Raw genomic sequence first — 24271 nt, 5'->3', positions numbered from 1 at the left:
CTGAGGAAGCCAAACAGGTGCCTGAGGCACCCCCCTCACCTCGCGCGCCAGCGTCCACCTCCCCGCCCACCCGCCTGCCCTGGGCTGACTCGGGCGTCCAGCTCCATCCCAAGGGGACGAGGCTCTGCAGCCTTCGCCTGCCTGTTTGTTTTAAACTTGGAATTCTCTTCAAACGCTTATTAGACATTTACAACAACAGCCAGTACTGGTTTTCTCGTGATGAGCGATGCTCCGGTGTGTGAGTCCATTTTGTCTCACACGTTCCACCTGTAGCCGCATCTGTCAGTATTTACCTCCTTTCTGCGTGATGGAGCGTTACTAGAACATTCCTATTATAGTAGCTGTCGCCTAAAAAAATGGCATCAGCCGACCTTGATCTCCGACCTTGATCTCTGACCTCGGCTAGGACGGTTCTGAGCTGCCTCGTGCCATGAGTGACCAGCGTGGACCCCACGGAACCATCGCCGGGGTGAGGTGCGTGCTGACCGCCACCATGGCTTCACCTTCCCGTTTCCATCTGGGCCTCCTCTGGGCTCCAGGCTGGGGCTCCTTCCACCAAAGACTTCCCTTCTGTTTTCTCCACTTCTCCAGCTTCCTCTTCTGGTTCTGGAAATTTCTTCCTTCGCTCTCTCCCTCTCGGGGTGGCTCCTCTCCACGCACGTTCTCAGGATGGCACAACATCCATGTCGGCTTCCCCACCCGCTGCTGTGTCTCCTGAGGTGACTGGGGGTGTCCCTCGTCAAGACAGCGCAGCTCCGACCCCCACCCAGAAGCTGTGTGGTGCTGGCTGTGCTGGCAACTTCGTGCAGGTTCCTGTCCACCAAGGAAACAAGCATAGCCCCACTCCAGGCGTCCTTGCGTCTTCGAGCTGCGCCCACTTGGGGAAACGGGGGAATGAGTCACGGCAGCTGGCACTCTGCCCCTCCTCTGATGACGCATTTCCTCATGCGGGCCTGGATCCTAGGGCAGCAACTCCTCACCTCGAGAGCGGGTCCCAGGGCCTCCTCCCTCCAGCTGCACTCCTTGGCATCCTGGGGGCCGGGCTGCTCGCTGCCCAGTGGCCCCTGTGTGACCCTGGCACAGCCCTGGCCCTCTCCCACGCAGACTGGCTCGCTCCTCTGTGCGCAGCCCCCTCCCCACCCTCCTGGGGGTGTCTGCTCCCCCAGTGGTCACCTCCCCTCCTCCACTCCCCCACTCACCGCGGGGTAGAAGAACAGGGAGAAGCCAGCCGCAGCGAAGCATAAGGCCGGGCCTCGGAGGATGATGCCTAGGACGTGCTGCCGGTAGAGGGCCCTGTGGGTGGAGCGCTCTATCTGGGGGTTCAGGAGGTGGGGGAAGTGGAACGCATATACCACGATCAGCGCCTGTGGGAGAGGCGGGCTGCAGGGCACGAGCAGAGGCCTCTGGCTGGTGACCCCTTCCTCCCACCCACACATGCGGGGGCCGTGGGTGGGGACCCCAGAGAGGTAGGGTTCTGCTGTGAGGCTCACAGTGGGATGCTGGGGGTGGAGAGGGGACAGGGGCCCCTGCTTGGCTCCCAGGACCGCATGTGGGAGTCTCAGGGCTGCCCCACCTGCCCAGCACCTGAGGACGCTGGGCGGCCCCATTTTGCCCTCCCTCCACGTCAGCACAGGAAGCTCAGGCTCCGAGCATCTCCACGTGTCTGGCTGTGGCTCCGGCAGGTGCTCCACATGGGCACCCTGTCTACACAGCTCTCATCGCAGCCGGCAGGCCACGTGCTACCCGAGAACACGAGCACAACACGTGCTCCAAGAGGAGACTATGTGGGGAGGGAAAGGCAGGCCTGGGGTCCTACCTGCACAGCCCCGATGGCGATCACACACACACAGAATAGGAAGATACCCAGAGGCACCTCCGGGAAGGTCACCATTAAGGAAAACTGCAGCCAAAAGACACATGAAACCAGGTTCTGCAGGGCCCCAGAGCACCAGGCCTGTGAGCCTCCTGCATCTCAGCTGGGCTGTTCAGCAGTAGAGCTGTCTCAGGGTGGGGGCAGCCAGAGCTCTGGGGGTGTCCCCTTCCCATGAGAGCAATCCTATGGAATGCTTTAAGCCTTTCAAGCTGAAATATCATCAGATTCATAAAGAATTCCCCAAATCCCAGTTCTCTGTGATGCACAGCCCTGTGAGCTCAGACCGCTGGTCTCGCTCAGAATCCAGAGTGAGTTGGGGCAGGTGTGAATGGGGAGACCAAGCTGTGGGGAGCTGTCAGACAAGGAAGTGCGTGGGCACCACATGCTGCGGACGAGCCTGGGACAGCCAGGAGGCCGTGGACATGGGGGCCAGGCAGGAGCTGGGAGCATCAGTGAGTACAGAGGGGATGCCCCTCATCGGGCCCTAGGAGACCCAGGCTGGTGTCTCTGGCACTGCAAGCCCTGCTCGGGGCTGCTGGATGCCTCCCCTCCTCCACCCAGCCTAGAAACCCCAGGTACGCCCTTTCCCCAGAACTTTCTCTCCTCTTTGCAACTGTGTGGTCCAGGCCCTAGACTACCCAGCTGGTCTGAGTTTCTGAGGAGGGAACATCTTAGGTTCTGAGTCCTCCAGCCCAGCAGAAGTGGACCCAGGGTGGCACTCAGCAAGGCCTTAAGGGGACTGGTAGAGGAAACTGCGGTTACTTACCGTGAATGGTAGGAAGGTGATGGTCATCATGCAGGCCTGGGAAGGAGGGGGAGGGAGGAGGGCAGGCAGGCAAGCCACTCAGGCCCACGTTGCCCAGGGGGCTGGCTGGCAGTACCCCACCCCAGAAGGACATCACTGTCAGACCCCAAGGAAGCACATGCCCTTGCCTGCACGACGGGGAGGGGAGGGGGCTCATCTTCTCAGTGGCGCCCCCAGGGAAGACCATTTGAGGGCCCAGGAGTGGACAGATTCCAGGCTCTGCACACCCAGGGGCCCCAGAGAAACTGACGTCACATGCTGTCCTCCTGGGGGGTGTGGAGCTACAACACAGTCATCTCCCAGAAATGAAAGGAATAACTCACCAGGTTGAGCAGGGCAAGCGTATCATCTATTTTCCCAACAACTTGGAACAATCTAAACAATTCAAGACAAACAGGAAAAGATGTGTCATTGATAAAACATGGTCTCACAGCATCAAAAACAGAGATGACAGAAGCAGGAGAGCGTGAACAGAGAACTACACGGGGAGTCCGGGGCAGGAGCAGAGCTCACCAAGGGTCCCCTCGGGACTGGAAACAAAATCCTTCTCCCAACCCCGCCCTCCTGGGCAGCCCCTCCACGGCTTCCCAGGCCTCTGACCCTCTCCTGGGCTGCGCTCAGCAGGCCTTGGTCCCTGTACTTGGGTGGTCTGCATCTAGCCAGGGGTCTGGGCTGGCTGTGGGCTGTGCACTTTGCTGAAAGTCAGGGGAAGAGGCCATGTCCTCTATAGACGGTAGTGCCACTGGCGACCCCTGAGCCCTGGGAGAGGGGCACAGCTGGGAGGGCCCGGGGCAGATCTGTGCCACGCCCAGGAGCCAGGGCCTCCAGCAGCTGGTGTGGCCTTTGATGAGCCAGTGCACAAATGAGGTGCTGCATGGCCCTGTCCACACTGCTGGTCTGATGGGGAGCTGGCCACACCAGCAGCCTGCACGGCCACCAGCAGGACCAGACAGAGGGCGGCCGTGGCCCCCCTGGCTCCTGCCAGTCCATGGGCCTGCTTGCTCTCTGTGAACAAGGGAGGTGGGAGAGAAAAGCCCTCCCCTAAGGCTTTAAAGAGGATCACCTGTCCCCACCACAAACAGTCACTTTGCTGAAAACAAGTATGTGACGTAAAATGGTGAGACACTTTTAACGCAGCTGCCAATGCCTCAACGGTTCCCGAGTTCTCCTGCTCCCCCAGCAGCCCAGTGGGACAAGGGGTGACTGTTAACCGAGGACGTCAGCACACATGCCCACCCCAGCTCTGTCCATGGGTGCCCTCCCGGCCTGTAGCTCTGGGGCCCTGTTCCCCTTCAGATCCTAAGGAACCTTTTCCTCCTGAACAGGAAGCTCAGGCCTTTGAGCACCTGTCCCAAAGCCTCATCCTCCTCCCCAGAGTCCCGGCACCAGGATGAAGGGGCCGTGCACACCGTGCAGAGCTACAGGGGAGCAGAGGGCGCTGGCTCCCAGCCCTTCCCGTGGCCTGCCCGTGTACTCTCTAGGGTCTAGCAGGCAGCAGTGATGTGCCCGGCCCGGACCTGACAAGCGTGTGCCTGTGTGAGCACGTCACCTTGTTCCATTGTCCCAGGTCCTGGGGTGGTAAGCCCTGTCATTGCCGTGAACAGATGAGGAAGTGGAGGCTGGGGGCAAGAACTCTGGGGTGACGGGTGGGGAGGGGCAGCCCACTGACCCAACCTCCTTGGGACTCAGCTCAGGAGGTGAAGACACCTAGACACCCCGACAACAGCATCTCGTCAGCGCCTTGAGTGCACACTCGCTGCCTCGCTGACCCTCGGCCAGGCTGGGGCTGAACCCGCCGGGTGCATGCACTGAAAGAACCACAAAGATGCAGACCTCGGCCTGGAAAAGCCCCCGGCCCAACCCCGTACCTCGTGTGTGCTGCCCAGGCCACGGTCACGATGAGAAACGTCATCAGGTAGACGGCAATCCTGGTTGCTAGAAGTTTCTGTATACTTTTGTCAAATGGCTGGAACAGAAGAGCATGGCAATCAAGACGGCTTCATGCCACGGCAGCTGGCAGCCCACCCCAGGCACTGAGACCCCAAATCCTGAGAGGTTCCCGCCTGCCCTTCTTGGCTCAGTCTCTACCCCGCCTGTCCCTGAGCCCTCCCGTCTCCCTGACACTGAGGCCCACACCCTTCTCCACGGCGCCGATCACCACATCCCATAGATATGTATTTGTGGTCTTGTGTGGAGTTCTACGCTAAATGCCAGCTCAAGGCAGAGATTCTCCTTGAGCCGCTCCCAGGCCGGAGCAGAGTGGCCACGGGCCTTGCTGCCACGCAGTGAGTCGACAGCGTTGCCAGAACAATTCCGATTCCAAAATAGCTGTGAAGCCCGTGAGGGGGCAGTGGCTCCTCCCCCAGGTCCGAGGTGACTGGAGTCGAGGGGGAAACGGGCTCCACACAAAGCCTGGGCCTTGAAATCATGAGGAGGGATTTCACGCTCTACCAGCGAAAACTCAAAATGGAAAGCTGACTGCTTTGCCACTTTTGTTGGCTCTTTATCTGCACGTGGGTCTCTGACCCAGCGACCCAGTATTTCATCAAGTGGTCATGGTTTTTGAATCACTAGCCTTTCCAGGTCTTGACTAATTGCCTTCGTGTCAGGAAGAGCGCCTGCCGGCACTTCCTCAGGAAGCTCACGTGTCCCAGGAATGTCCCGTCTGAAGGAGTCGCCAGACCACGCGGAACTTTCTGGCTCTGAGCTCGCTCCGTGAACCAATTAGCACATACAGAGAGATGATTGCTCAATAAAAAGTTATAATCTCCAAAAAGATGACCTTGACTGCAGAGAAGTGAGGAGGTTTGGTCTCACATGCTTTCTTGTGTGACCTCCTCATCTCATGCTTGAACACCTACAACCCTTCCTGAAACCTGGCAGTGAGGTCGCCAGCCTGTCCCAAGCCCTCCCCAGAATGTTCTGGAGCAGGCACAGCCTGGCAAGCACTGACGCCTCCAGTGGGGACACAGCTTTCCTGAGGGCCCTTGGGGAGGGGGTGGCTCTGGAGCAGAGGAAGTAGCACTGGGCCCTCTACTCACTGCACTGTGTGCCCCTGCCAATGCCAGGCTCAACCTGCATATCCATGTGATTCTCATCAAAACCCTTGAGAGGTGTTGTTACCACCTTTTCACAGATGAAAAAGTGAAACTCTCAGCAGCTGCCATGCCTTCCAGTGGCATCCGGGCTGAGAGCACGTGTTGGGACCAGAGCCGACCACAGCCGTGCGCATCCTCGCTTCTCTGTGCCTTGAGATGATACCCTACTCACACCAAGGAGGCCGAGCGAGGCACGCTCACACATGCATGCCTAGAGACTGCCAAATGTCTTCCAAATCACGTCCAGCTTCTAAGGTGCTGTGTCACTATCTTACTTATAAAACGGAAATATTCCAAATCGGCTATAAATGGACACTCTGCTTGAGAAAACCCTGTTCCCCACTCACTTCCATGATAAAACCCACACGTTCTTCTGCATTGAGCAGGCCCAGGTGGGAGCATCTCGCCCTGAGGCCGCCAGCCACTGTGCCCGCTGGTCAGGCAGGCAAGCCGCCCTCTGCTCCCCAAGCACCTACCACGAGGGACACTCCAGGAGACACTCCAGGGACAACAGAGCGGAGACCCCAGGGGAGCTCCCCTGCGATGCTTGCTGCATTCCCTTCACAGGGAAACCAGCCTGCCGGCACAGGGGCTCAGGAAACCCCTTTCTTAGCCTGTTCTTGAGTCTCTCCTCTGCCTTTGTTCACAGCCAGGACAGGCTGAGCGGTGTCTCTGGGAGAAGCAGCAGATGACCTCGCCCTGCCCCACCCCTCCAGCCAAGTGTGCCCCAAATGGAGCCCAGATTTGGGCTAATGGACTGAGTGAGTCTCCTGGACCCTCACCCTCACTAGACGCTGCAGACGGTCCCCAAGTACCTGTTCCGGGGAGATCTCCGTGTGGGTCACAGGCAGGATCTACAGAACAAAGACACAAAAAGAACTGAGGGACAGTTCTTGGGCTGGGCACTGCCCGCTCCTCAGATGCCATGGTTTTGGGGACTCGGGTCAGTCCTGGGCTGCTCCCTCCAACGTCCCAGCTGCCTGAAGGGCATGGGGGAGCTCAAGATGCTCTTGAGGCTCGGGTCAGGGTCTGCACTGGGCTGGCTCTACCAGAAGGCTGCCTCCAGAGGGTGTGGTGGCTCTGGGTGGGGCCCCTACACAGACCATCACGGTGGCGATGATAGACAGCAGTGCATCGCTGAAGCTAAGCATGCGATGGGAGTGCTGGATCCCATCGGCAGCATCCTCTTCCCCTGTGGCTGTGGAGGAGTCTCCCCGCGCATCAAGGGCTGACTCTGGTGTCTGGGGCGCGGACATGGCGAGGCCTGGGAAGAAGCATAGTTCTGAGCATGCGGGGGTGCTCCTGGGGGTCTGCCTCTGTTGGCTTCAGTCATATTGCAGGGTGGGGCGGGGCCTGGGAGGAGGCACGCCCTCTCTGGTAGGGGCTTGGTGGTGGCTGAAAGAATTTGCCCTGAGGGGTGGGAAGGGTCCTTGCCTAGCTATCCTCTCCCAGGGAGCTAGCTGTATTTCCAGCCTCCTGGAAGAGTGCCATGTCACCGCTAAACACTGTGATCTGGAAGACACACTCTTGCCTCAGTTTACCCCTCTAGAGACAGGAGAGGCAAGAGAAGGCACATATGACATATGGTGTGTGCTCTACACACCATGTCACCAGGGAATGGGCCTAAAACCCTTGACCCCAACCCCAGATGCTGTACTGTTAGACATTCTCATCCTAAATGTGGGAAGCTCTGTAGGCCCGAGTCCCAGAGGACTATGCTAAACGTCCTGGCTCCAGAGCCCTGCCCCAGCCGTGCAGGGCTAGTGCCTGTCCATTTCCTGTGTAGGAAACAGCTGACACTCTGGCTGCGAATCTGCCGGCACCAGTGGATGGCGCTCTCACTCCTCCTGCTGGCGAGGGGTCCTGATGTCAGCCCACGTGGGGAGCTGGGCCGGGCACAGCCAGCAAACACCCCTCAGCACAGAGCTCCCTGGACATTGAGTCTGAGAAGACAAGTGAGATGCCAGGTACTGGGGGTTCCAGGCAGAAGAGACCCTGGCACCTCCTGGGATCAGAGTTCAGGTGTGGCTGGGATGGTTGGAGGCACCGTGGCTGGAACTCCAGTTGCACGGGGCAGCCCTGCAGTCTTTGGATTCTAACCAAAGCCAGTAGAGTCACTGTCAGAGTGGCCCATTCACAGAGTTTGCAGGGCTCTGCTGTGGAGGCGCTGCGGGTGGTGCATGCAGCATCTACAGGTCAGAGAAGGCACCTTAGACCGCCCCAGTGGAGGTGCTGCGGGCAGTGGACTCGGTGTCTACAGGTCAGGAAAGAGACTGGGGCTGGGGCTGGAGACCAGTTACCAGCAAACACTATCAGAGAGGATAAGATGGCAGGAGACGGTGATGATAGAAGGGACCATGGCCAAGACTCCCTGGGGATCTCGGGGCTGGTGGAGGGAGACGCACCTGGGAAGGAGCATGAGGAGTGTCCAGAGCGCAGGACAACTGAGGCTCTCAGCTGTTCAGGGGAGAGGGCATCGTGAGGATGGGTGGCCTGAGTGGCAAACCTTCTGAGATGAAGGAAGATGGGAAGGAAAAGGGTCCCCTGGGTTTTACCCTGAGGAGGACACTGCTGACCCTGGCAAAGCAGCAGGAAGTGGCTGTGGAGGCCAGTTAACATGAGCAGGGCAGAGGGTGCAGGGACGCCACGGTCTCTGGAGACAAGGGAGTTAACAAAGCTGCAATGCACAAACCCTACAGAAGGCAAATCTCCTTCCAGGTGTGCTCTCAGGTGTGTGCACGAGGAAATGGGGACGTACGGGATCTGCCCTGGAGCACGGGTTATGTTAACAATGAAAGTCCACAACATTCTGACTGACTCCCAGGGAACAAACGATCATATGCTGCATGAACCGGCTCAAGGAGCCATGGACTGAACGTCTGCGTCCCAAATGCTCATGTGTTGAAGCGCTAGCCCAGTGGGACGGTTTCAGGAGGTGGGGCCTTGGGAGGTGATTATGAGGGCAGTGACCCATGACCGGATTAATGCCCTTATGAGAAAAGGAAGAGAACAGAGCACCACCCCCACCCCCCACCCCCGCCCCTTGTGAGCACACAGCAGAGGCGGTGTCTGCAGGCCAGGAAGCTGGCCCTCAAGCAACCAAACTGGCCACCACCCTGACCTCAGACGTCCAGCCTCCAGCACTGTGAGAAATCAATTCCTGTTGTGGAAGCCCCGCCGTCTGCAGCATTCTGTTATGGCAGCCGAGCAGGCTAAGACAGGAAGTGAAAACAGATGAACTAGTTCCACACACAGAAAACTCAGAAACACAATGTTGAGAGGAATAAAGTTCCAGAAAGATACATATAGTATTGTACCATTTATGTAAATGTTTGAAACACATAAAACCACCATCCGTCTTCCTATAATTTTACAAACACACACAGTAATACAAAACCACAAATAAGAACAACATTCACAACTTCAGGACAGCACTGCCGGGACCCAGGCAGGGCGGGAGGAAGACGGGGTGGGAATGGGGCCCTAGCTTTTAGCTGTACCTCAAACTTATTTCTCGCTTTATTCACTTTTTAAAGTTTACATGCAGTAAAAATCACTCCTTCTGGTGACAGTTCTATGACTTTTTGACAAATGTACACAAGTATGTAACCACAATCACAAAGCAGTTCTGTCCCTGAGAAGTCCCTTTGCGGTCAAGCCTTCTTCCACCCCAAACCTTGGAGACCGCTGTTTTCCGTTACTTCATTTTGCCTTTTCCAGACTGTCCCATAAATGGACTCGTGCCCCAGGGAGGTTTTTTTTTTTTTTGTGAGGAAGATCAGCCCTGAGCTAACATCCGTGCTAATCCTCCTCTTTTTTTTTGCTGAGGAAGACCAGCTCTGAGCTAACATCTATTGCCAATCCTCCTCCTTTTTTTTTCCCCAAAGCCCCCCAGTAGATAGTTGTATGTCATAGTTGCACATCCTTCTAGTGGCTGTATGTGGGATGCGGCCTCAGCATGGCCGGAGAAGCAGTGCGTCGGTGCACGCCCGGGATCCGAACCCGGGCCGCCAGTAGCAGAGCGCGAGTACTTAACCGCTAAGCCACGGGGCCCGCGCGCCAGGAAGCCTCTTGAGTCCAGCTTCTTTCACACAGCACAATGCATCTGAGAGTCATCCATGTTTCGGGAGTATCAACAATATGTTTTTACTGCTGTGTAGTTGACTCCACTGTATGGATGTACCTATTGTTCATCCATCCACCAGCTGGAAAATGTGGGTTGTTTTCATTTTTTAACAGTTTTTGTTTTTTTTTTTGTGAGGAAGATCAGCCCTGAGCTAACATCTGATGCCAATCCTCCTCTTTTTTGCTGAGGAAGACCCGCCCTGGGCTAACACCTGTGCCCATCTTCCTCTACTTTGTATGGGACGCCGCCACGGTGTGGCTTGACACGCAGTGTGTTGGTGTGAGCCCGGGATCCGAACGTGCAAACCCCGGGCCACTGAAGCGGAGTGCACGCACTTGACCGCTGCGCTAGCCAGCCCAGTTTTTGACACTTTTGAATAAAGCCACTATAAATATTTGCACACAGATATTTGGGTAAACGTTTGTATTTCTCTTAGGTAAAGACCTCAGTCTGCTGAGTCATATGTTTAACCTTATAGGAAACTGCCAAACCGTGTACGAAGTGGCTGTGCCATTTTGCATTCCCACCAGCTGTCTATGAGAATTGCAACTGCTCCTCATCCTCTCCAGCACTTGGTTTGGTGGGGTTTTTAAAAAAATTAATTTTTCATTTTACCTCTACTAATAGACGTGCAGTTATCACGTGGTTTTAATTTGCATTTCTCTAGGGACTAATTGGGCGTTTTCATGTGCCTACTTTTTATCTGTGTATCTTTTGTGGCACAGTGTCTGTTAGAATCTTTGGTTCACTTTTTTGGGGTGGTTATTTGCATTCTTATTGAGTTTTGAGAGTTCTTTATATAATCTGGTTAAAAGTCCTTTGTTAGATTACGTAATTTCCAAATATTTTCTCGAAGTCTGTGGCTTGTCTTTCATTGGTTTACCAGTCTCTAGGAGATGAGAAGTTTTAAATTTTGATGAAGTTCAACTGATCGACTTTTCTTTTATGGATCACTCTTTTGGTGTCATATCCAACAATGCTTTGCTTAACCCAAGATCACAAAGATTTTCTGTTTTCTTCTAGAAGTTTAAAAAGTTTTTGGTTTTACTTTAGGTCTATGATTGAATTGAGTTCATTTTTATGTAACATGCAGGGTACAGTCAAGTTTCCATTTTTGCAGATGGATGCCTGATTATTCCAATACCACTTATTGAAGAGACTATCCTTTCTCCACTGAATTGCCTTTGCACCTTGGTCAAAAATTAACTGACCATATTTGTGTGGGTCTATTTTGGGAGTATCTATTCTGATCCACTGATTACGTACCTATCCTTCACCAATATCACACAGTCTTGATTACAGCTTCATACTAAGTCTTGCTATCTGGTGAACTGAGCCCTCCAACCTTTTCTTCTTCAAAATGGTTTTGATTATTCCGGCTCCTTTGCTTTTCCCTCACACACTCCTGCCTGTAGGGCCCTTTCACAGTTCCTCTAGGCAGAAGGATGGGGGTTTCTCTTGGAGTTTTTGCTGCCTGTGCAGCAGCCCCCAGAGCACAGCCCACAACTGGGAGCTGGCCTAGGGTCACAGCCATGAGAGAAAGAGGAAAACTCACACTGCAGGTCACTGCCCCAAGTTTCGACTCCCCTCCCAGTCTATCAGCATTTGCATACTTTTTTTTTTAACATTTTTTCCAGAGTCTTTACCTGTAATCAGCAGGAGAGAGAGCCTGTAAGGGGCTTACTCCATCTTGGCCAGCACTGGACTCCCATACTTTACTTCTCAAAAGGGAGGGAGAGAGAGACAAGAGGAGAGAGCAGGGGAAGGGTGGGAGAGGAAAGGAGAGCATTCTGACAAAAATAAGACAAAAGTAGCTGGTGTTTCTTTAGGCACTGATTAATTTGGGGAAACAGATGTCTGTTATATTGTTTTCTAGACTTTTTGTATGTTTAAGTTTTTTCAATTAAACTTTATTTTAAAAAATCAGTAAATATTGAATACAGACACAAAAATCCTCAACAAAATGTTAACAAATGGAATCTAGCAACATACAAAAAGGATTATATACTATGACCAAGTAGGATTATTCTAAGAATGCAAAGTTGGTTTAAAATCAAAAGTCAATTACTGCATTACACCATATCAATAGAATAAAGGACAAAAACCAAACAATCATCTCAATAGATGCAGGAAGGCATTTGACAAAATCCAACACTCTTCACGATAGAAACATTCAACAAACTAGGAACGGAAGGAAACTTCCTTTCCTGATAAAGGGTATCTATGAAAAGCCACAGCTAACGTCACACTCAATGGTGAACGACTGAATGCTTTCCCCCTAAGATCAGGGACAAGATGAGGATGTTTGCTCTTCAACACTGTTCTGGAGATTCTAGCGAGGGCAATTAGGCAAGAAATGAGACAGAAGGTATACAGACAGGAAAGGAAGAAGTAAAACCATCTCTATTTGGAGATAATGTGATTCTGTATGTAGAAAATCCTGAGGAATCCATAGAAAAAAAACTATTAGAAATAATAAATGAGCTCAGCAAGGTTGCAGGAAACAAAGTCAATACACAAAAACCAACTGCATTCCTATACACTAGGAATAACCAATCTGAGAATAAGTTTAAGAAAACAATTACATTTATAATAGCATCAAAAATCCTTAGGAACAAATTTAACAAAGGAAGTACAAAACATTGTTGAAAGAGATTAAAGAACACCTCCATAAATGGAAAGACACCCTCTGTTCATGGACTGGAAGACTTAATATTGTTAAGATGGCAATACTTCCCAAATTGATCTACGGATTCGATGCAATCCCTATCAAAATTCCTCCGATGCAGGGCCGGCCCCGTGGCTTAGCGGTTAAGTGCGCACGCTCCGCTACTGGTGGCCCGGGTTCGGATCCCAGGTGTGCACCGACGCACCGCTTCTCCGGCCATGCTGAGGCCGCATCCCACATACAGCAACTAGAAGGACGTGCAACTATGATGTACAACTCTCTACTGAGGCTTTGGGGAAAAAAAAAAGGAGGAGGATTGGCAATAGATGTTAGCTCAGAGCCGGTCTTCCTCAGCAAATAGAGGAGGATTAGCATGGATGTTAGCTCAGGGCTGATTTTCCTCACCAAAAAAAAAAAAAAAAAATTCCTCTGATGCAGAAATTGACAAGCTGACCCTAAAATTCATATGGAAATGTAAGGAACCCTTGGCTATCTAAGGGTTAGCCAAAACAATCTTGAAAAAGAAGAAAGAAGTCGGAGGACTCACACTTCTCAATTTCAAAACTTGGTACAAAGCCATGGTAATCAAGACAGCACAGTACTGGCATATATATAGACATGTAGATCAATGGAAGAGAACTGAGAGTTCAGAAGTAAACTACCACATTTATGGCCAACTGATTTTTGACAAGGGTACCAAGACCATTTAATGGGGAAAGAATAGTCTTTTCAACAAATGGTGCTGGGACAACAGGATATCCACATGCAAAAGAATGAAGTCGGATCCCACCTCATACAACATACAAAAATTAATTAAAAATGGATCACAGACGTAAATGTAAGAGCTTAAACACTGGAGAAAATCTCCACGGCCTTGCATTTGGCAAAGAATTCTTAAGCAACAACAATAAAAACAGATAAACTGGAGTTTCATCAAAATTTTAACTTTTGTGCTTCAAAGGATACTATTAAGAAAGCAAAAAGACAATCCACAGAATGGGAGAAAATATTTGCAAATCATATCTGATAAAGGTCTAGCATCCAAAATATATAAAGAATCTTACAACTCAACAATAAAAAGACAACCCATAATCACCAAGACAAAAAAATAACAAATGTTAGAGAGGTTGTGGAGAAACGGAAACCCTAATTCACTGCTGGTAGGAATGCAAACTGGTGCAGCCTCTATGGAAAACAGTATGGAGATTCCTCAAATAATTAAAAATAGAAATACCTTATGATCCAACTATCCCACAACTGAGGATTTATCCAAAGAACCTGAAATCAACAATCCAAAGAGGCTTACGCACCCCTATGTTTACTGCAGCATTATTCACATAGCCAAGAAGTGGAAGCAACCCAAGTGTCCCTCTACTGATAATTGGATCAAGAAGATGTGGTATATACATACAATGGAGTACTACTCAGCCATAAAAAAAGACAAAATCGTCCCATTTGCAACAACATGGATGGACCTAGAGGGTATTATGTTAAGCAAAATAAGCCAGACACAGAAAGACAAACACCGCATGAGTTCACTCATATGTGGAAGATAAACTAACACGCTGACAGAGAGAACAGTTTGGTGGTTACCGGGGGAAGGGGGTTGAGGGGTGGGCACAAGGGGTGAAGGTACATATTTACATGGTGACTAACAAACAATAATGTACAACTAAAATTTCACAATGTTATAAACTATTATGACATCAATAAAAAAAAAAAAGACAACCCAATTCAAAAAATGGGCAAAGGATATGAATGACATTTCTCCAAAGAAGATATACTATTAGCCAATAAGCACATGAAAAGATGTTCAACATCATGAGGCGCATTAGGGAAAAGCAAATCAAAACCACGAGACAGTCATCCTCCAGGATGGCTATGATAAAAATAAGTAACGGACAATAACAAGTGTTGGCGAGGATGTGGGGAAATTGGAACTCTTGTGCACTGGAGTGTAAAATGGTGCAGCAGCTGTGGAAAACAGTACGGAAGTTCCTCAAAAAATTAAACATAGTTAAGTGCACGCGCTGCGATGCTGGCAGCCCGGGTTCGGATCCCGCGTGCGCATCGAGGCACCACTTCTCTGTCCATCCTGGGGCCGAGTCCCACATGCAGCAACTGGAAGGGTGTGCAGCTGTGACATACAACTATCTACTGGGGCTTTGGGGGCAAAAAATAAATAAAACCTTTAAAAAAAAAAAAAAAAAAAATTAAACATAGAATTACCAAGATCTAACAATTCCACTTCTGGGTATATACTCAAAAGAACTCAAAGCAGAGACTTGAAGAGATATTTGTATACCAATGTTCATAGCAACATTATTCACAATAGCCAAAAGGTGGAAGCAACCCAAGTGTCCATCATTTGATGAACATCTAAACAAAATGTGGTACATACATACATACAAGGAATCTCATTCAGCCTTAAAAAGGAAAGAAATTCTCACACGTTACAACATAGATGAACATTGAGGACACTACGCTAAACGAAATAAGCCAGTCACAAAAGGACAAATACTGTATGATCCCACTTACATGAAGTCTCTGGAGCAGTCAAATTCATAGGCACAGAGAGTAGAATGGTGGTTGGCAGGGGCTGGGGGGCAGAGGGAGGAATAGGGAGTTATTGTTTAATAGAACAGTTTCAGTTTTGCAAGATGAAGAGTTCTGCAGATGGATGCTGGTGATGGCTGCATAACTATGAGAATGCAGTTAATGTCACTGAATTGTACACTTAAAAAATGGTTAAGATGGGTGCTAGCCAGCTGGTGTAGTGGTTAAGTTCAGCATGCTCCGCTTCGGCAGCCCAGGGTTCGCGGGTTCGGATCCTGGGCATGCAGCGATGCACCGCTCGTCAAGCCATGCTGTGGCGGCGTCCCATATAAAGTAGAGGAAGATGGGCGTGGATGTTAGCCCAGGGCCAATCTTCCTCAGCAAAAAGAGGAGGATTGGCAACAGATGTTAGCTCAGGGCCTAGTCTTCCTCACCAAAAAAAAAAAAAAAATGGTTACAATGTTAAATTTTATGTGTAGTTTACCACGGTAGAAAGGAAAAGACTGAAAGTAGAGGAACATGGAGTTGAGGCATGATTTTTTTTTTTTTTAAAGATGGAAGAGACTGAAGACTTTAAAAATCCTGATGGGAACAAGAAGCTGAAAATGCATGTAACAGGAGATTACTGAAGGCTTGTGACCCTGGAGGGCATTCTGCACTGTGCTGGGCACTAGAGGCAAACAGGAATAGGACAATCACCCAACAGTGCAGGACACACTCGAGAGAGACACATCAGGGTGCTGTGGGGACACAGAGGCTTCCTGGACAGACTGAGTCCGGGAAAGCTCTCAGAATGGGAGAGGCCAGAGCTGAGTCTGGAAATATTCATGACAAGATGACAATGACAACAAGAACAACAGGTAACATTTATCAAGCATTTACTAAGTACCAAGCATCATTCCAAGTACTTTACATATAATATCTATTTTTATTCTCAAACAATGCTGTGAGGGCCGGCCCCGTGGCTTAGCGGTTAAGTGCGCGCGCTCCGCTGCTGGCGGCCTGGGTTCGGATCCCGGGCGCGCACCGACACACCGCTTCTCCAGCCATGCTGAGGCCGTGTCCCACATACAGCAACTAGAAGGACGTGCAGCTATGACATACAACTATCTACTGGGGCTCTGGGGGAAAAAATAAATAAAAATTAAAAAAAAAAAAAACAATGCTGTGAGGATTATTGAAAGACAAAAAGGAACTGACTGTGCGTGCGTGTCACAGGGTGAGCCTGATGTGCTCAAAGGGCGAAGAGCTTGGTAAAGTTGGAGCACAAGGCTTGAAATGGGAGACAGATCGGAACTAAGCCAGGACCAGATCACAACGGGCCCTGTACGCCCATCCAGGAGCTTGGAAATTACTGCAAAGATGATGCAGAGATTATGTACTTTTCTTTATACATATATAATGTATATATAATAATATGTAATATATATGTTTTGTTTACATATATTTTTATATATTCAGATACAAGTACGTTATCAGATATGTGATTTGCAAATATTTTTTCCCAGTTTGGGCGAAAATTTCATTCTCTCAACTATATATATATATATATATATATATATATATATATACACTTTATAAATTAACAGACTATTTTTTGAGGTTTCGATTAGCAGAAAAATTGAACAGAAAGTATAGAGTTCCACATATGCTTTCACCACTCCCGTTATTAACAGCTTACATCAGTGTGGTACAGTTGGTACTACTGATGAGCCAATACTGATAAATCATTATTAAATTAAGTCCATAGTTTACATTAGATTTCACTGTGTTGTATGTTCTATGGGTTTTGATGTATGATAACTTGTATTCACCATCACAGTATCATACAGAACAGTTTCACTGCCCTAAAATTCCCCTGTGCTCCGCCTGCCTACTCATCCCTTCCTCCTCTCCACAACTCCTGGCAACCACTGATCTTACTATCTCCCATTTTCCCTTGTAATGTAGTTAGAATCACAGTGTGCAGCATTTTCAGACTGGCTTCCTTCACTTAGCAATATGCATTTAAGGTTCCTCCATGCCTGTCTGTGGCTTGACAGTTCACTTCTTTTTCATCATTGAATAATATCCCATTTTATAGATGTACCAGTTTACTCATTCACCTTGAAGAACATTTTCAACAATGTATTTTGAAGTTCTTAATTTTTTTTTCCTCCCCAAAGCCCCAGTGCATAGTTGTATATTCTAGTTGGAGGTCCTTCTAGTTAGTCTATGTGAGCCACCACCACAGCATGGCTACCCACAGATGAGTGGTGTGGTTCCACGCCCAGGAACTGAACCTGGGCCACTGAAGCGGTGAGAGCACTGAACCTGAACCACTAGGCCATAAGTGCTGGCTCTGAAGTTCTTAATTTTGATGAAATCCAATTTATCTATTCCTTTTATGGATTGTGCTTTGGTGTCATATCAAAAAAATCTCATAGATTGTTTTCTAGAAGTTTTATGCTTTTAGGTTTCACATTTAGATTTATGACCTATTTTGAGTTAACTTTTGTATATGATGCAAGGTATAGATTAACATTCTTTTTGTTAACATATGGATATCCAATTTTTCCAGCATCATTTGTTGAAGACTATGTTTCTTCAACTACCTTTATTCCTTTGTCAAAAATCAATTGACTGTATATATACTCGTGGACTAATTTCTGGACTCTTTATTCATTCCATTAATCTACTTACTGATCTTTATATTAACACACTATTTTGATTCTGTGGCTTTATCGTAAGTATTGAAGTTAGGTAATACAAGCCATTCAAATTTGTCCTTCTTCAAACTTGTTTTGGCTATTCTAGCTCCTTTGCAGTTCCAAATAAATTTTAGAATCAATGTGTCAATTTTTACAAAAAAAGTCTACTGGGATTTTGACTGGAATTGCATTGAATCTATAGATCAATTTGAGAATTAACGTCTTAACAATTCTGAATCTCCCAACTTAAGAATATGGCATATCTCTCCATTTATTAAGGTCTTTAATTTGTCTCAGTAAAGTTTTTTAGTTTTCATTGTATAAACTTTGCACATCTTTTTTTTAGATTTATCTCAAGTATTTAATATTTTTGATGCTATTGTAACTGTTTTTTTCTAATTTCAACTTCCAATATTTGCTGCTAGTTATGTAGAAATAATATAATTTATTTTTTGCATATTAATCTTGTATCCTGCAACCTTGCTAAACTCACTTACTAGTTCCAGTAGTTCTTTTTGTAGATTCCATTTCACTTTTTCCATAGAGCAGTGGTTCTCCACTGAGGGCAATTTGCCCCTCAGAGGATACTGGCAACGTCTGGAGACATTTTTGGTCGTGAAGAATGGTGTCTAGGGGCCAGAGTAGGGTGCTGCTAGACATGCTACAACCCACTGGGCAACGCCACCCTCACCCCAACAAGGAACCATCTGGCCCAGAATGTCAACAGTGCCAAGGTTGGGGGACTCTGCCGTAGACGATCTTGCCATCTTCAAATGAACAATTTTACTTCTTCCTTTTCAACCTGGAAGCTTTTCATTTCTTTTTCTTGCCTTGTTACACTGGCTAGAATTTCTAGCACAGTGCTGAATAGAAGTGGTGAGACTAGACAACTGAGACTAGATAACTTTGGCTTGTTCCTGATCTTAGGGGAAAAACATTTAGTCTTTTATTATTCCATATGTCAGCTATGGGTTTTTCATAGACGCCCTTATTTTTTTTTTCATAATTTTATTTATTTATTTTTTCCCCCAAAGCCCCAGTAGATAGTTGTACGACATAGCTGCACATCCTTCTAGTTGCTGTATGTGGGACACGGCCTCAGCATGGCTGCAGAAGTTGTGCGTCGGTGCATGGCCGGGATCCGAACCTGGGCCGCCAGCAGTAGAGCGCGCGCACTTAACTGCTAAGCCATGGCGCCAGCCCTAGACGCACTTATTATGTTGAGGAAGTTCCATTTTATTCCTAGTTTGCTGACAATTTTTTTAAAAATCAGGAATGGTGGGGCTGGCCCCGTGGTGTAGCGGTTAAGTGCGCGCACTCCGCTACTGGTGGCCTGGGTTTGGATCCCAGGTGCGCACCGATGCACCGCCTGTCAGGCCATGCTGTGGCGGTGTCCCATATAAAGTGGAGGAAGATGGGTATGGATGTTAGCTCAGGGCCAGTCTTCCTCAGCAAAAAAAAAAAAAAAAAAAAAAGGATTGGCATGGATGTTAGCTCAGGACTGATCTTCCTCACATACACACAAAAAAATCAGGAATGGATGCTGGATTTTGTCAAATGCATTTTCTGTATCTATTGAGATGTTCCATTTGGTTTTCTTTTTGACTCTGTCAATAGTGTAAACTACACTGATCAATTTTCAAATGATAAGCCAACTTTGCTCTCCTGGGATAAACCTCACTTGGTCATGTTGTATTATCCTTTTTATACAGTGTTGGATTCAATTTGTTAAAAAAAATTTTTAAATAATTTTTGTACCTATGACCAGAAGGGATATTAGTCTGTAGTTTTCTTTTCTTGTAATGTCTTTGTCAAACTTTGGTGTCAGAATAATGCTGTCCTTACAGAATAAGCCGGGAAATATTTCCTTCCTTCAATTTTCTTTAAGAGTCTGTGTAGAATTGGCATTGTTTTTTCCTTAAATGTTTGGTGGAGTTCCCAGTGAAGCCATCTCCGTATGAAATTTTCTTTCTTTTTTTTTGTGAGGAAGATCACCTCTGAGCTAACATCCGATGCCAATCCTCCTCTTTTTGCTGAGGAAGACTGGCCCTGGGCTAACATCCGTGCCCATCTTCCACTACTTTATATGGGACGCCGCCACAGCATGGCTTGACAAGCGGTGCGTCGGTGCACGCCTGGGATCCGAACCGGTGAACCCCGGGCCGCAGAAGCAGAGCACGCACCTAACCACTACACCACCGGGCTGGCCCCTAGATATGAAATTTTCTTTGAGGGAAAGTTTTTAACTACAAATTCAATGCTTTCACAGATACACAGCTATTCAGGCTATCTATTTCTTCTTGACGGAGCTTGTAGTGTCTTTCAAGGAATTCATTCCTTTAGTCTAAGTTGTTGAATCTATTGGCATGAAGTTGTCCATGTTCTGATTATCCTTTTAGCAATGATGCCATCATTCCCACTCATGATACTGTTAATTTGCCTTTTCTTGTTCAATCCAGACAGAGATTTCTCTATTTTATTGATCTTCTCAAAAAATCAGCTGCTGGTTTCACTGATTTTCTCTCGTTTTGTTTCCTGTTTCATTGATTTCCACTCTGCTATTTACTATGTCCCTTCTTGTGCTTTGGATTTCATTTGCTCTTATTTTTCTAATTTCTTAAGATGAATGCTCAAGTTATTGATTTGAGACCTCTCCTCTAGCAGTGTTTTAGCCACATTCGACAAATTTTGAAATGCTGCATTTTCATTTACATTCAGTTCAAAATTCTAACTTCCCTTTTGGCCCATGGGTAATTTAAAAGTGAGTCATTCAGTTTCCAAAGATTTGGATGATTTTCCAGATAACTGTTATTGATTTCTAACTTAATATCATTGTGATCAGACAACATATTTGTTTCACAGCCCAGAATGTGATCCATTTTGGTAAATGTTCTTTATACACTTGAAAACGTGTACTCTGCTGTAATGGTGTAGTGTTCTGTAAATGTCCATCAGGTCAAGTTGGCTGATGGTGTCACTCAACTCTACTATATCCTGGTGGTTTTCTGGGTACTTGTTTTGACATTTATTGAGAAAGGAGTATTGAAATCTCCAACTACAATTGTGGGTTTCTCTCTCTCTCTCCCTGCAGGTCTATTAGTTTTTGCTTCATGCATTTTAAAGCTTTATTATTAGGTGCAGAACTGTTTAGGATTGTTATAGCCTTCTGATGAATTTGCCCCTCCATCAGTATGAAACGACCCTGATTTCTGGTAATACTTTGGTATGAGGTCTACTCAGAGGACCAGGTTTGGGGATGAAGACCACACATTCAGCTTTAGGCATGTGTATATGAGGTGAGACACCCAAGAACAAATGCCTAAGAGTTAGAGAGGGAAGTGTGGTCTGGAGATACTGATTTGGGTTCAGGTGGCGTTATTACAGCGCCTAGTGCAGTGCCAGTATATAAAGGTGCTCCATAAATACTTATGAAATAAAAAGTCTGAGTAGACTCTCGTCTCCAAAGGAATTACACTATTTAGAACTCCACCTGATCCCGGGTCATGCCAGCATAAATTTAAGGCCTCCAAACTCAAATGAACCCTCAAATCCCACCATGCTTTCTAGAGAGTCATCCACTAGGTTTTCCACAACAGCTATTTTAGATCCTTCCCACACTGCTTAAACCTTAGCTCTCTTACCTCCCTTCTCATCTTCAGTAGGTGTTTTCTTTTCCTTATTCACAGCGAAAATAGAAGCCATCCGAGAATCCCTTCACTTTCATTCCAGCCAACACATAAAGCACCTGCAACCGCAACCCACCTTCCCTACTTCCCTCCTCCCACAACGAAAAGTGCTTTTCCTGTCTCCAAAGCCAACACTTCCCCTATGCTCTGGATGTCACGCCCTTCCTATCTTCCAGGGGACTGCACTTTATTCCTTCCTCTTCTGTACCAGCAAAACTTCTCTCTGTTGGCTCCCTTCCATCAGCTTTAGGCCGCTCAAGAATCTCCCATCTCAAAACATCTTAACGCCACATCATCCTTCTAGCTCCCACACTTTCTTCTGCACAGCCAGACGTCCTGAGTTGCCTCCACTTACCCATCTCTACCTCTTCATTTCTTTATTTATCCACTTACGACAATGTATAGCTTCCACCCCACCACGTCAACGAAACTACTCTGGGCAAGGTCACCAACGATCTCAATGTTGCTAAATCCAACATACATCTTTTACTCCTTTTTGTAGTTGACTTTATTGTGGCATTTGACACTTTCAATTACCTTTTTCTCCCCTGGAAACAACCTCTTTTCATGGCTCCATAACATAATGCTCCCTTGGTTTTCTTCCTGCTTCCCTGGCTGCTCCTTCTCCATATGCTATTCTACTGCCTGAAGGCTCTAACTTCTTTCTTTTTTTTAAAATTTATTATTTTTTTTGGTGAGGAAGATTCGCCCTTAGCTAACATCCATTGCCAATCTTACTCTTGTTTTTGCTTCAGGAAGACCAGCCCTGAGCTAACATCTGTGCCCATCTTCCTCTACTTTGCATGTGGGACGCCTGTACAGCACAGCTGATGAGTGGAGTAGGTCCGCACCTGGGATCCAAACCCGCGAACCCGGGCTGCCAAAGCGGAGTGCGCAGAACTTTAACCACTCAGCCATGGGGCCAGCCCTCTAACTCCTTTCTAACTACGCTCTCCCCACTGGTGCTCTCTTCACCTCTCAAAGACTCAACTGCCACCTGAAGGCTGAGGACATCCAAATACCTGTCTCTAGTCTGGACTCTTTCCTGGGCTCTCAATCCTTATATTCCACTTACCAGACAAATGCACTGGTTGGAAAAGCCACGTGACTTGTGTGGAATTCTAGCTGCACCATTTGTCGACGTTGGCCTAGTAATGACACTGTTGAGCATGTCTTCTCATCCCCCCAAAAAGCAGTGGGGGGGATTAACTGTATTGTGCTTTCTTCTCCAAGATACTCTGGGATCATTAAAAGGAACCACTATCTAAAAGGACGCTGTAGGCGCTGGCCCCATGGCCTAGTGGTTAAGTTTGGTGAGCTCTGCTTAGGCAGCCAGGGTTCAGTTCCTGGGTGTGGACCTACACCACTCATCTGCAACCCACATGTAAAGCAGAGGACGATTGGCAGGGATGTCAGCTCAGGGCGAATCTTCCTCACCAAATACATACATAAATAAATCAATCCTGTGTCTAAAAAAATAAATAAAAGGATGCTGTAAGCAATACAGCACAGTATAAACGAGGCTACCGTTCCTCTAAGAATAACCACACGTTAGCCTGCCTGGAAAGAGATTTGTAAAAGCCTGACGTTCTAGGAGGGTTACGATGCTGACCGGGGCTTTCAGGTCCATTTTCGGTCTGAGAACCACACTCTACAGAAGGGGCTGCAACCTCAAACGCCACCAGGAGCCAGCCCGGTAACATGAACGGGCCAGCGGGTCTCACCTGCGGGGGCAGCTCTGGGTGCCCGGGGACACACGCGGTTCTGGGCCCAATGTTGCCAGATCTGACTTTTCTACAGAAGCTGGAAAACTGGGTTTTTAAAATTTAAGTTTTTCAGTCTTTCAGCGGCAACCAAGTCATTAAAAAAAACCAAAGCCACCACGCGGGCTCCACCAAACCAACCACCCTAGGAGCGTGCACGGCGCTGGCAACCGTATTCACTAAACGTCGCGGGGAATCCCGGCCGCTACGAGGGAAAACCACACGCTCCACGGGCGCCCAACGCGGCCCCGCTGCCACGCTGACCGCTGCCCACACCCGCTGCCCGCGCCCGCCCGCCGCAAGGGGACCGGCTCCGCCGGGGGCGGCGGCGCTCACTGAAAGCAGATGCCCCGGGAACTAGCCTCCGCAGAGACGGTCAGGAGCGGCCGGCAGCCAGACTACCTGCGCGCGGCCGCCGCCGCCGCTCCTCCGCGCGTCCGCGCCCTGTCAGCAGGCGCGGGGGCTCGCCGGCGGGAGGCTCCTCACCTGACCCGCGGCGCCGCGCACGCGCGATCTGCGACCTGGGCTCTGCGCACGCGCACCGCCGGCGCGGCGGAAGTGAGGCGCTGGCGTTCTTCCGGCCGCGGCGCGCCGCGCGCGCTTTCGTCACGCCGTCGGGGCGGAAGCGGTGCGGTCCGAGACCGGCGGTTGCTGAGAGGAGCGGACGCGGCTGGACCCCAGCTCCCGGCCGCTGGCCGCCGCCATGTCGCTGCTGCAGTCTGCGCTCGACTTCCTGGCAGGCCCGGGCTCCCTAGGTGGGGCTGCCGGCCGTGACCAGACTGATTTCGTGGGGCAGACAGTGGAGCTGGGCGAGCTGCGGCTGCGGGTGCGGCGGGTCCTGGCTGAGGGTGAGTCCCGGGCCGGGGTCAGCGGGGCGCGGGACCGGGAGGGGCGGGGGCGGTGTGGGGGCTGAGGGTGAGGGGGTTACCCCCGGGGAGAGGGTCAGGCCGGACGGGGGGAAGGGTCAGGCCAGGTCCACGGTTGGGTACTTCCTTGCCGGAGGCGT

The 24271-nt window shown here is 49.1% G+C and overlaps 2 protein-coding genes across 9 annotated transcripts in view; one reads left to right on the top strand and one right to left on the bottom strand.

The window, feature by feature from the left end:
* TMEM175 (transmembrane protein 175) overlaps positions 1 to 23744 on the bottom strand; it is a 29254-nt gene extending 5510 nt beyond the window's left edge. The window contains exons 1-8 of one of the 6 annotated variants that reach the window (XM_087434765.1): positions 23668 to 23744; positions 6826 to 7040; positions 6559 to 6630; positions 4547 to 4644; positions 3002 to 3053; positions 2640 to 2675; positions 1817 to 1900; positions 1200 to 1364 (exon numbers count right to left, since the gene is read on the bottom strand). In XM_087434765.1, the coding sequence (XP_087290891.1) occupies positions 1200 to 1364; positions 1817 to 1900; positions 2640 to 2675; positions 3002 to 3053; positions 4547 to 4644; positions 6559 to 6630; positions 6826 to 7032 (714 nt within the window). In that variant the 5' untranslated portion in view covers positions 7033 to 7040; positions 23668 to 23744. The other 5 variants (XM_087434768.1, XM_087434769.1, XM_014788805.2 and 2 more) reach the window with 5 other exon arrangements.
* Positions 23745 to 23884: 140 nt separating this feature from the next.
* Positions 23885 to 24271, top strand: part of GAK (cyclin G associated kinase) — a 66983-nt gene continuing 66596 nt past the window's right edge. For all 3 annotated transcript variants that reach the window (XM_087434758.1, XM_087434759.1, XM_004432201.3), the window contains exon 1: positions 23885 to 24113. In XM_087434758.1, the coding sequence (XP_087290884.1) occupies positions 23969 to 24113 (145 nt within the window). In that variant the 5' untranslated portion in view covers positions 23885 to 23968. The remainder of the gene's footprint in view (positions 24114 to 24271) is intronic.

Source organism: Ceratotherium simum, chromosome 8 (genome assembly GCF_057802395.1).
Source record: "Ceratotherium simum simum isolate JZ-2026a chromosome 8, ASM5780239v1, whole genome shotgun sequence".
NCBI lineage: Eukaryota > Metazoa > Chordata > Mammalia > Perissodactyla > Rhinocerotidae > Ceratotherium > Ceratotherium simum.
This window is presented reverse-complemented; position numbering and strand designations above follow the sequence as displayed.